Here is a 13,375-nt window from a genome sequence, read left to right as displayed (position 1 = left end):
GCCACAGGCAGAGTGAAGGGATCCAATAGTCAAGAAAGCAGGGCAGATAGGAATCTTCCGGACTCCAGGTTCTGAAAGTCGCAATTTTTATGAATGTGGCACCTCATAAAAATTCATCCCCAAAGAGAAAATGAGATGGAGATGGAAAGGCAGATAGAGAAGTAGCGATGCGAGCAGAGGTGCTGGTGATTACCAGTGGAATGAAAGCAGCAGAATGAGTTCTGTGCCCCCCTGAATGGTGTGAAAAGATGCATAGAGATATTAGACCTGAAGAGAAAGGAGATCAAGAGGACATGGAAAAGGAAGAGGTCAGCAGAAACACACTCGGGTGAGTTACTCAGAGTTGCTTGACCCTCCATATGTTTATTGCATAAAATATGCACATAATCACACACGTGCAAGCATGCTCACACACACAAGCATTCAGCCTTTTGGCATTAGTAAGCTTGTTAGGACTTGGGTTCAAGCCTGGAAGTGGAGAGGAGAGGGGGAAAAACTCATTTAAAAAAAAATAATTGAGATCTAATTGACACATAACATTGTGTAACTTTAAAGCTCTCACAGCTCCCGCCTATGGCTAATTAAGTATCAGAATAGAAAATAAATTGAGATAAAGAATGTAAAGTTATAATTCCTGTCCACTTGAGCATTCTTGCAATATGATAAAAGCAGGGACTGGATGGTCACTTAAGACTCTACACTGTTGAGTTCAACAAATTGAACAGATTTCCTCACTACGGACATGTCAGAACTTTTAACATGTCAATAAGTATTTCCCAAGCTTACGTGATCACAGAATTCTATTCCTAGAACCTCTATGATTTAGGGAACACTGCTTTGGTTTTCCAGGGCTGATATTATGTAGATGATGTGCATAACCTGATTGCAGCATTCACTTACAGAATAGTTTTAATGACAAGTTTTTTTGATTATCCCCTCCTCTCTCTAACTCTTATTCCCCTCCCTTCCACTGAAGCCTACATATCTCAGAAAATGTTTCTCCTAAACATTTTTGGACCCAACTAAGGGACTTTCTGGCTTATATAAATACAGAGAAATGATAAACCCTGAACATTCTTGGAAAACCCTAATCCAAATTCTTGCTAGAAAACTGTAACATCCCCTCCTCTATATAATAATAATTTAAGATAATTTTTGATTGAAAAACTTGGAGATAAGACATGCCATTTGATAAGTTGCATATGTGCGTTTCCATCTTTAATCAGATAAATAAAGATTTTAGATAGGAAATCATGCTTTTTGCCAAGAATTTCTCTCCTTGGTGATTTTTATTATTCAGATTGGAATTCTCTCCGGAATCCATTCGACCACTTTCACCAAAGTTAAAGCTGTGAGTTGCTTGAGGGCAAGGACTGTACAAAGTATCTTTTTATATGCTCTGTCTAACCCTGTGCCTAGCATATGGTAGCTGCTAAACAAATGTTTATTAAACAAAATGTAATATTTTAAATTATAGATGGTTCAGAAACTAGTATCTAACATAGAACATGAAGCAAAGCAACATCAGAGACAATGCTCACCTATGTAGGTGGATTTAATGGCTTTGTATGACAGAGCAGCTGTCATTTTCCAGTAGCTAAGATAATAATAATAATAAAGGTTGCCTGTCATCAGCTGGAGTGTGTGAGTGTGGGGGGCGGGCATCAGGCATTTGATGTAAATCTGTCTTGGAAATGGTATGTTCTACTATTATCATAAGTGATATACACATGTCCTCTTATTTCAAACACAATTAAAGACCTTCAGTTTCTCGATGGCAAATAAATCCTTCTTACTTCAGTTCTGTTATTCCATTACTAATTTACAGATGCTGCCACAGTCACAGAGTACTTGTTGCTGCTAGGAACTGTCATTGGCACTTTGCCCATGGACTGCTAGCTGCCAGCTAAACGCTCTCTGGGAGAATGGCCCCTGCTTCGTCTATGCACCCTGGTTGAAACAGGGGTGATGGCTGGCAGGAGGACAGGAGAAGACAGGCAGAGAGAGCCCTCTGTGGTGTTAGCTTCCGTGATGATGGTGAAAGCAGGTCACGTCCTCTGCCTCCCATCCTAACTCCGCCCCCCGTGATGACAGCAGAGGGGGCTATTTTCAGTGCTAAAACCAGAGAGGTGTTGTGTTTGTCAGTGGTATCAAGGGAGAATTTTGTACTGTTTTCATACTGAAACTGAAATCCAGAAGAACCTTTTCTTCAGAAAGACTTCAGGAGGGAAAATAATTACACAAATTACATGGAAAAATATCCATGGCTCCACGGCAAAGCAGCCTAGTAAAACCAACAGGAATCACAATGCTGGCTTCGAAGTACTCAGAAGAGGATATAAATCATGATAATAAATTACATTTTATTTGTTTTCAAATTATATTTAAGGTAAATTATGAACTACTTGCTAAACTATGAACTACACATTTAAGCCACAATTTAAGGACAAAAAGCTAATTAGAAAGCTAAAAAGCAATGGTGGCAATGTAGACAGTAAGATAAATCTTAAAGTGCATAACTTTCCACTTGAGCAATACTTTCTCGAAAGATTGTAGGTTAATGCTTAACCTTTAAGATTAGAACATGAATCAAACATTCTCTGAGTGGAGATTTACAGAGACATTTCTAGAGAATAAACAAACTATAAACATATAATGTACCTGTTGGACAAGTGTGGTGAGAAACTTTATTTCATTCCACTGAGTGTGGCGGCAGATAGTGCACAGGATGATAATGCCTGTGGTTTTATGACTCCCCAGGCAGAAATAACTTTGAAAGACAGCGGTGCTCGCGCTTACCTCTCGCAGCGTGGTCCTGCGTACCCGACAGGGCATTCATCACAGATCAATCCGAGACTTCGGTCTAAATGGCACGTCGGGCTAAAGCTATGTTGATGTTGTTGGGAAACAACAGAGACAAGGAAGAAGCACATACACAGAGTTATTAGCGGCATCTTTTCATTTCTCTTCCTCTGGTGCTGCTGTGACAAAAGGGTACAGGCTGGTCATTCTCATCTTACGGACCGAGATTAGGGTCTGGCCAATCGAGGATGAAATGACATTGCTATTTCTGCAGATGTGAATACAGCCCAATAGAGGGCAATATCCCAGTGACATGTTAGTAACTGACTTTTGACTGTTCTGGGCCCGTGATCATCAGTACAAGTGGGACTGTACTGCTTCTTTCTAGGGATTCCCAGGCCTGGCAAAATACAGCCTTGCATTCTCTCTTTCCAGCCAAATCCTTCTGAAATTGAAGCCCCCCAAAAATGTTGAGATTTTGGAAAGCTCAGTATATGGTAGTGGTGGTGGGAGTGATGGTGGTAATGGGGTTCCTACTTTCAGTACTGCTACCAAAGGTGTGTAAATGTATGTGCATGAACATGTGTGCATGCCTCTGTGCATGCATGCATGTGTGTGCACATGTGTGCATATGTGTGTGAAGGTTGCTGCCCATATGTACTCATGGGCAGGCTGTTAACACAGAAGGAAGCCTCCGAAAAGCTTTCACAAGAGATCAAGTGTGCAATAATAAAACCAAAGGAACTAAAACAACATTCCCATTTCTCATCTCTGGCAGGTCCCAGAGTTTACCTCTCTTCTTGCACGTATTTCCCATGTGGGTCTGAAGGAACAGAGTTGAACACCAAGTCTAAAACCAGCCAAGTAAAGAACTGAATGTTAGCTTTAGCCTGCAACAATATGTTCAACTCTGGCCACGCTTCTTTGCCTTGTGAGAGAAACCTCTCATGCATGAACCCTTACCCCAAAATTGACATGATGGCTCTCTGAAGAGCCATCCACCATTTCACATTCTGTAAATTCTGCTGCTCTACCATTTTAAAGGGAAATGCCCCCAATTAATCTTTCTCCCGTTCTGCCTTCACTAAATAGATTTATTCTCTATTATATATGACAGGATAAGTCAGTAGAGGTTGCTTGATGGCCAACTGAATTAGAGACAGAACAACAAATTAAACATTGCAAGGCCCAGTCTCATTCCGCTCCTGACACTTGCATGACTTCAGAATACTTTCTTCACTTGTGCAGATCAGATCACTGGCGCTGTTAGGAATATTCTTCTGGTTTAACTCACAGTAGCCCTCAACAATTTAATAGTCATAATTTTTTTTATAGTAGCAAGCTATCAGAACCAAGTAGTTTAAACATTTTAAACAGTTCCACTCAGTGGAAAGTCTAAATGGATCTGTTGAGACATAGAGTGGGGTGGGGGTGGGGAGCTTGGTCTGTGATATCTTGAGTTTACAAATATTACCCAGTTAAAATATTCCACGTTAAGGGGTTCTGGTGGCTGCCATCAACAGCAGAACCAAGACAAGCCCGGCCTGAGCTCTGTGAGAGGAGAACCATCTTTCAGAGGCAGCCTGTGGCTTGCCACCTGTGACCCAAGGGAGCTCAGGGTGGGTGAGTTTCTTGGCAGGAGTATGGCTGCACTGAGAAGAAAGGCACATGTAAAAGTGAAAAGAACAGGATTTCCCTTCTTCACCCCGTGATTTGCTATTGTTTCCACACATAAAAGGAAGGACTGGATTTTGACAAATCTAAAAAAATGTGTGTATGCCTTCTTTAAGATTGGCATTCTATAACTATTTCCTCATCTTTGGAAAAGGTTTCCCACCCATGTGGGACTACAGTGATTGAGGGAAAAAGACACCAATTATTTTTTAAAATCCTAAATCTGCTTATCGTAAGTCATGTTAAAGGTGCTTGGCAAGGCTTCTGACACTTTAAAACTATTTATAAAATAGATTTCAAGTTTCTAATATACTCATGCATTGCTTAGAGCTGACAGAAGTCAAGTAAAATGCTGTCACCGACAAAAGTCAATACTTTTATTTCCCAGGAAAAAATTAAGCAATGACAATAATATATAAGATTGCACTAGCGCTTTACATTTTCAGAGTGATTCTTACAAATAATTTTATTGCATTTTCCCCAAATTTTATGAGCTGCTTCGGGCAGACATACTTTTTCTTGCCCAAGGTCATAGCTAGGAGAATTTAGCATGGGATCCAGGGCTTCTGAATTCTAATCTGATGCTGTCTTCTCTCTTTATCCAATCAACATTAAACTTATTTATAAAAAAATGTGTTTAAACTTTTAATCATATAAATACCTGACAGGATACATTTAAATAAAATGTCCTCATAAAATATAACTGCATTTGTGCTTCAATGTTCTTAAATCAACATAAACTGAGGGTTCACTCCCTGATCACTATAATTGAATATATACTTATGAAGAAAATGGCATTCAATACCAAAAGAAAGGGGGAATGAAAATTAGACACGGAAAACAAAAAATGTCTATAGAATCTGGATTGGCAAATGCAACAAATTGGCCTGAGTTTGGCCAAAATATGAAGCTAGCTGTTGTGACAGAACAAGGGAACTGTAAGATCATTGTTGACTTCAAGTGCTTCCAAGATTATGTCCAGTTGGCCAGCTCTACACTGGCAGAGGAAGTGTTCTACTTCCTGAAGTATCTATTACCTGCCACAGAAGACACAATAGACCAAAGAAGAGCAAACGTTTCCACAAGTAAGTAGAGAAAGAGAAGCTAATTTTGGACTGATTTCCATGTACATAGTGAAGATATGCACATGGAAATCATTTTTATTAATGGCTGAACAGGGAATTTTATAGTTATAATGATGTGTGTGTGTGTGTGTGTGTGTGTGTGTACTATGTATGAATCTACTCCAAAATAAGTTAATTCTACCTACCAACAGATGTACAATAAGATAAAATGAATTGCCTGGATTACAGGCTTGATCCCCAGGAGGGGCCATGCAGGAAGCAGGTGATCAATGATTCTCTCTCATCATTGATGTTTCTATCTCTTCCCTCCGCTCCCCTTCCTCTCTGAAATCAATAAAAAAAATTTTTTTAAAGAAAAATGAATAAATAAGGTTAAAGACAAAAAAAACCCTGAAAAATCAAATCAAATCAAAGTGTAAAATTTATTGTATAAGGTATGTTCATTTGGTAGTGGCAGATAGACATACGGCTTTAAGCTATCTCACAGCTATTGCAAGAGGGAACAAATTGCCTCATGGGACTGGCATAACATTTCCATCATTAGGGTTAGACAAGCAGGGCATGCTTTGTGTTTGTAGATACAAAAAGGAAGAATTTCTTTTAACTAATTGTAACCTAGAACACTTGGGTAGGGAAAGAGAAACCAAAAGAGTTAGAAGCTGCAAAGGAATGAGAAGGAGCAGAGGCCTGAGAAGAGAATAAAACTGAAGGAAAGACTCATTTGCTTCATGATTTCAGTTTGGGCCACATGAATTGTTGACGTTTCTTCATAAGTGTTTTCTTTTTTCAGTTCAGTGATCTCTGTTTTATATATTCATAGGAAAACCATTAACCAAACACATATTTCTTTAATTATCTTCAAATACTATGAAATATGAATTAATGTCTGTAATTGGGTTTTGTAATTAGAATTGGGTTATTTTCTGTCTTTGGATATTATATTTCTCTAAACCTGGGTTTCTCATTCTGCAAAATGAGGTAATATGATCTACTTAATAAAGCCTTTTTTGCTAAAAATGTAGGAAAGAAACTCTTACAGTGGCACAGTAAATCATGGCTGTGATTTAATACTTTAAAATGTTTTGCCAAAGTAGATTGATTTGTTTAAATTTGAAGGTATTTAGTCACCCGTTACATAATTACACTTGCACTTCCTGAGAAAGGAGGCAGGTGTAAACACAAGGAAGGCACACAGGTCAACTTTTAGCTAATTACTATAGGAAAAGATATCCATGGTTACAAATAAACTCCAATATTTTACTAGCTTAGCAGTAGAAAGGCTTATTTCAAGTTCATACTACACAGCTAATGCTTATCAGTAGGGAACTCTGTCCCACAGATTCATTCAGATATCAAAGAATGGGCATTCCACCACTTTGCCATGCTGCCTCCTCAAGATGGACCTGCGCGAGAGAAGAAAGAGCATGGACAGCTCTTAACTGCACCTACATTTGCCAGAAGTAGTTGCACAGCCACAACCCAGTTGCAGGAGAGGTTGGAAAAGGTGGAGAAGCCCTTTACCATATGATAAGCGTTACTATCTCTATTATTTTCCCATTATTTAAAAAATAAACTGTTTTCTATGAAAAAAAATAAACTGCCCGAGTCCTTACATTGAGTTAGCATAATGGTTGCCAAACCCCAGGGTCATTTTTACAATGAACATTTACAGTTTGTATAACCTTAAATTCTATTTAACTTTTTTTCTTTGCTTCTCTTCCATGTCTCTGAAATTGTTTCTATTTCTATAGCCCCATTAGAAGAAGAACAGAGAGGTGAATATATGGGTTCTAATATTGGTTCTGCCACAAGCAAGCTGTATTATGATCATGATCAAGTCATTTCATATCTCAGGAGTCTAGTTTTCCCTTCTGGTTTATGGAATTAGTACGATAGATCATAATCACCCATATGGACATAAAACATGGTATAGGAAAGTACTCTAAATTATCTAACACACTCTAAAATTTCTAAAGGATGTTGTTGAATGTTTACTTAAATTTACCTTTTGCCTCAGCATAATATTAGAAAATAACATTTTCTATTAGAACTATTAATTTTAATAATAATTCAATATGGCCCTTGAGTGAATCCAAGAGTCAGCTCTAGAAGTGGTCCATTCTTTCAGGAAGATAAATTTTAGCATTCCTGATGCACACAAAAAAGTACATATTCATAATATTAATAGGTAGAACTTATTGAGTGTCTGCCTTCTATCCAGCTTTGTGCCAAGAATGTCTCTAATTTTATCATGTAATTGATGAAAATCTATGAATATAATATCTATTCAAACACATCCCAGGAATTCAAGAATAAATAATAATGTGTTTTTTTTCATAAAATATTTAATCTATAAGCTATGTGATGTCAGAAATTAATATAAAACATTTGAAATATTTACAATTTTATTTGCTTCTCTAGAGTAAATTTCATGATCTAGTTACAATCTATAGCTATAATATATACATCACCAAGATGAGGCTAAGCAAAGAGCAGATACTATAACTAGTTGATGAAATTTACACACACACACACACACACACACACACACACACACACACACACACTTATACTGGAGGCCCAGTGCATGACATTAGTGCACTGGGGGTGGGTTGTCCCTCAGCTCAGCCTGCGCCCTTTTGTAGTCTGGGACTCTTCTTCTGCCTGAGTGGCACTCCCGCTGTGGTAGAGCACTGACCAACAGGGGGCAGCTCCTGCATTGAGTGTCTGCCCCCTGGTGGTCAGTGTGTGACATAGCGACCGTTCGTTCCCCCATTTGGTTGATTTGCATATTAGGGTTTTTTTATATAGGATATATAATTTAAATGTTACATATTTATCTGTATTTATACATCAAAATAAGTATACCAATACTTATCTTTATCTCTCTACACATCTGTTTTATTTAGCAATGTTATGTAAGAAATTTAGATCCAAAATGCTTATGATCTATAAGATTTATGATCAGAGTTTAAAAAGATAAGTCACCAAGGTAAAACCATCACTAAGCTTTAACTTGTAGATGAAGGTTGCAGCAATCTCTAGCTGATTTCTTTTTCTTCTTGATATATCATACAATCATATTCATATCAATATATCCATATTCAATATATTATGTTCAATTTAGTCTTCAGAGTTTAAAATAGCAGTAATGACTATTAAAAAAACGCTTAAAAAGGAGACTTCCTCTAAGGTACTGTGTCCCATTATTTAGTGATTTTAAAAGAAAACTTAGGTTATTAGATTAAAATAAACTTTTTTCATTACATTTGTGCAGTAAACTATGTTAATTTTCCAATTGTTCTAAATTTAAAAGACTTTATAATATTGGATACAAACTTCCAGGATTTTATAAATAAGTGAATTATCCCTGTATCCCAAAAGCTGGAATTTAAAATAGGTTACACTCTATTCCTGATTCTACTTATAAGGACAAAAGTACGTGCATGTAACCATGTTGAAAAATGAAGGATCTTTAAATACTTGGGTATAACTGATATTGTTACTATTGAATTTTCTTAAAAAAAATAAAAATCTGTACAATCATACAAAATTGGAATACACAGACTTGAGGAAATACACTCATTGGGCCCTGGGACCTCAATCCCTTTGACACTGATGAATGGTGTTCTAACGCTTGCTGACTCTCTTTCCTTTCACAAACACTTAGAACCCATTTTAAGGTAGAAGCATAGTAAACAGAAAAGGACGGGGTATGAATGCCAACAGTTACACAAAGTTCTCTCCCTAACGGCCCCTCTGCATTTGTAGTCATGTTGGTCAGGTTTGAAAATTAATCCATAAACTCTACATATTCAATTAGTTAGGTAATTCTACAACTCTGTTATGCTGGGATTCATATGGCACTATAAATGGCCAGCTCTGCTGGATTGACAGCTGTGCTGGTCCCTGTGACTTCTGGCTGAGAAGAAGTACAACAGAAATCAGTGGAGAAAAGCAATCCCTCCACTTTCTTCAGTGAAAGACAGTGTTGAGCAATGGGTTTCGTCTATATGAAATGGTTCTGCAGAATTCATTCAGCCATAGTGAATGAACAAGTTCTCTATTGCGTGATACAATCATTCACAAATACACCAGAGAGCAAGGTTCATGTCAAATTATAGTCAACATAGGCCCCACTAACCATTAATTGCGAAGGGATTTAATTTGTTCTCCTATATTCATTATTTTGCAGTAGCTTTCCCTTGTGCCTTCTTCCTCTTCTATGACACCCTTTGTTGCTAAAGGTTCCTCAGTTTTGTGCCCACCCAGGCTCATGCTCCAAACTTTGGAAGTGATTTGTTCACTAATATACATGAACTCAATTTCCCATTTAATTACTTTTAATGTTATCACATAAAATGCATTGTATTTGTTAAAGAAGTCTGCAATGTAGGCTGTAGTGGAAGGAAAGCACATGGACTTCATATTCCAACTCTAATATTTTATTTTAAAACATTTTAAATGGATTTTTTAGAGAGGGATACGCCGATTGGCTGTATCTCTCTTACATCCTGTATTGAACCCAGAAGCTTGGCATATGCCCTGCCCAGGGATCTACTCTATGACCTTCCAGTGCACAGGATGATGCTCCAACCAACTGAGCTACACTGTCCAGGGCCCAGCTCTGGTACTTTAGTATTTTATGACTGAGCAAATTACTTGATAATAGTTAGTCCTTGTTTTGGGCTCACCATGACCAACGACTGATTTAAGTGCTTTGTGTATTTTAATTGATGTAATTCTCACAAAAACTCTGTGTGTGTGTATATGTGTGCATGTGTGTATGTGTGCACGTGGGCATTTGCATATGTTTGTATAAAATATATCTGTTCTTTGGAGTTAGTTTTGAAATTCTGTTTGAATTTCATCTTTATATACTAAATCAACAAAACTATAGCTAAAGTATTCAAAATTCTGCAGAATAAACAGTGATAACTATAAATATTTTATATTTTAAGCATATGACATTCCCAAGAAACTTACACATATATTTATTATTTATGTGTGACAAGAGAAAGAGTACATTCCATATAAAAATTCACTTAGAGAACTGGATGCCCAGCTCTTTAGAGAGGTAAGTTTATTACTCACTTATTTGATGGGATATTGAGTGGACAGGCACAGGGCTGACAATCTTCAGCAGTTCCTTTAGTAGGATCGCCGTAGAAACCAGGAAGACATTGATTGCAATATGGGCCACCTGTGTGATCTCTACAGTTCTGAGAAAGAAATGCACATCAAAGTTTATGATTTTGGTCTCAAGCAACATGTTACCAAAAATAGTTCTACAGAGTCATTAGTCTGTTCCCTGCCAGGAATAATAATTTTCCACATTAAATGGTCAATTTTACAGCTGGGAAATAGCATTAGAAGTTAATTTAATACATGCTAGTTTCAGCATATGCAACTTATGAAAAGATGACTGAAATTAATTATGGTTTTTTGTTGTAATGCACATCTTATGTCCTTCTTTCTTTAGATTGAATTTTTTTTTCTTGAAGAAATACATGTGCTTGTTCATGCACATGTAAGTATGTATAGTCATAGAGCCTGAACAAAATATGTTCAATGGCAACTGTAGCCAATTCTAGGTAAAAATTCAATTTTTTTAGCTTAAAACTGCTGATTTAATGAAAACTGTGGCTAATCAAACAAATCCCCTGGGACCATTACCCTCTTACTGCAGAGATTAACTTGGACCTCAGTGGGCTCTGGTGAATTGCACAATGCATTAATGTATTACATCTGTGAGGAGCTTGTTTGACGCATATTAAACAATGAGAATATTGGAAAAAATTAAATATATTCCAATACATATTGAAAACACAAGACACATTACAATTTCCCTTAGATAATCTTTAAAAAACTAAAACGGCATTTTCCTGTCAACTAGCAGTTACTGAGCCCAGGTTCTTTGCAAAAATAAAAAAATGATAATTTATAGCTTGATTTCTTCATGTTAATTAAAGTACATTTATCAATTCAGGCTGTGCTCACAAAACTCATCAAGATTGGTTTAAAGACGAACAATCGAGTTAATCAAGCAGTAGAATTAGCCACAAAATTTTTGATAGCAAAATTTGATAAATTTGTATCATGTTTTGGCATCATGCAGACATAACTTATTTATTTGGTCTCTAATGGTACAATAAAACATATCTAATGCTTATTAAATATCATAAGTATGGATTCATTATGACTAAAATACATTTTTAATTTTACAAACATTTATGATTATAATTTTTTCTCATGTTGAAAAGAGTTCCTCAGAGCTTAGGGGTGTAAAAACTTTATTGTTATGACCAATAACCAAATAGGAAATAGCTAAAATATAAATTCATTTTAAACTAAAGTAAAATGGATGACCACTGGGATAGCCACCCTAATTTAATGAAAATCCTGAATTATTATTTACTTCAGTATATTTTTAAGTATATATTTCAGTATATTTCAAAGAAGCTCAATTTTAATTACATTTAGTAAGTGGATTTAATAAAAACACACAGAAAATACACACTTTGGAACATAGCTTGTTATGTTCCCCGGGGAGAGAAACAGATTCTTTATCGAGCAGAAGATATTAAATGAGAATCCAATCATTTAACTCTCGAAACCTCTCACTTTCATTCTGCAAAATGAGGGAGCTAAAGCCTATGATTTATGGCGTTTTCAAACTCTGAAATCCCATGACAGTTTCACAACCACAGGTGAAGAGGTGATTCTTTAGTATCTGGTTATACTAGAAAATAGGTTTTTCTTTAAGGTAATTTAAATTCTGTCTCAAATTTATTTAGTAACCCTCTTTCAAAGATAGCATAGAGGTTAGCTTCACTATCAACAGTTTTCTAAATAAGCATATTCAGATGGAATGTGCAAACCATGAGTCAGTTCGAAGAGAGGCTTTCTTCTTTGATTTCATCTTTGTATTAGTTCCTTTCAGTTTCCGGGTTTAGGTCACTAAAAAAAAATTGTATGTTTTTGCAATAATCTTTGCCTATTATCATAATGGCATGATCAAAATGATCTCTTCAAAGACTTAGCGGTTTTAAAAAATAAAATCATAAAATCATAAAACACTGTCTTAACCTTGTTGAAAATGGTATTTCCAAAACTTCACTGAAAACCTGTACAACTCAGAGACCCTGTTTTTTTAACTACTGATTTAAAGGAGAAATACTATGTAGCAGCTTCTTATATTTCCTAATGTTGTATTTCATTTCATGGAAATAATAAAATTAATCTTAAAACTCAAGTGTCTTTGCAATTGTAACTATAAAGTTGCCTTAGACAACAACATACTGGAAATCAAGTTGTAAAAGATGAAAGGTTTGCTCTGATGACTTCACTCTGGTTATTTTTACAGATGTCCTGCTACAAAAGTGGTTTCCAAATGTCTGTTCACATCACATAGAACAATGAGAAGGAGGCAGTATGCAATCTTCTCATGTGGCTCTGAATGTTTCCTGGGTTGCTTCAAATGGACTTTGAGTTAAAATGACTTTTTCATATATGTCCACACTATAACAGAGGTCTGGTTTTTGAACTAATATCAAAATCTATTTTAGTTAATTTCTAATCAGATTTCAAAGCCAAGGTAACTAAAAAATAGTTTATCTGTAAATTTCATAACCTGTCTTTTTAATGTTAGGGGCAAACATAAATAATAAAAAAAAAAAGAAGCTTGAAAGTTGAGGTGAAAGCAAGTCGAGTATGTCCATTCGCCCGTATCCTGCATTCCTTTTGAGGCCCACGGCCCAGCTTACACCCCAGAGAGCCAAAGGGGTCTTTTTTCCTAAATTAGTCACAGACCA

The 13,375-nt window shown here is 36.4% G+C and overlaps 1 protein-coding gene across 2 annotated transcripts in view; it reads right to left on the bottom strand.

Annotated features, from left to right (window-relative positions):
• The window catches only part of LAMA2 (laminin subunit alpha 2), a 491,338-nt gene that overhangs the window by 203,238 nt on the left and 274,725 nt on the right, over window positions 1–13,375 (bottom strand). For both annotated transcript variants that reach the window (XM_015557822.1, XM_015557823.1), the window contains exons 17-18: window positions 10,656–10,783; window positions 2,800–2,886 (exon numbers count right to left, since the gene is read on the bottom strand). In XM_015557822.1, coding sequence (XP_015413308.1) covers window positions 2,800–2,886; window positions 10,656–10,783 — 215 coding nt within the window. The remainder of the gene's footprint in view (window positions 1–2,799; window positions 2,887–10,655; window positions 10,784–13,375) is intronic.

This window comes from Myotis davidii, unplaced genomic scaffold (assembly GCF_000327345.1).
Source record: "Myotis davidii unplaced genomic scaffold, ASM32734v1 scaffold147, whole genome shotgun sequence".
NCBI classification, from domain to species: domain Eukaryota; kingdom Metazoa; phylum Chordata; class Mammalia; order Chiroptera; family Vespertilionidae; genus Myotis; species Myotis davidii.
Note: the sequence above shows the minus strand (reverse complement) of the source record. Positions and strands in the feature narration are given on the sequence as shown.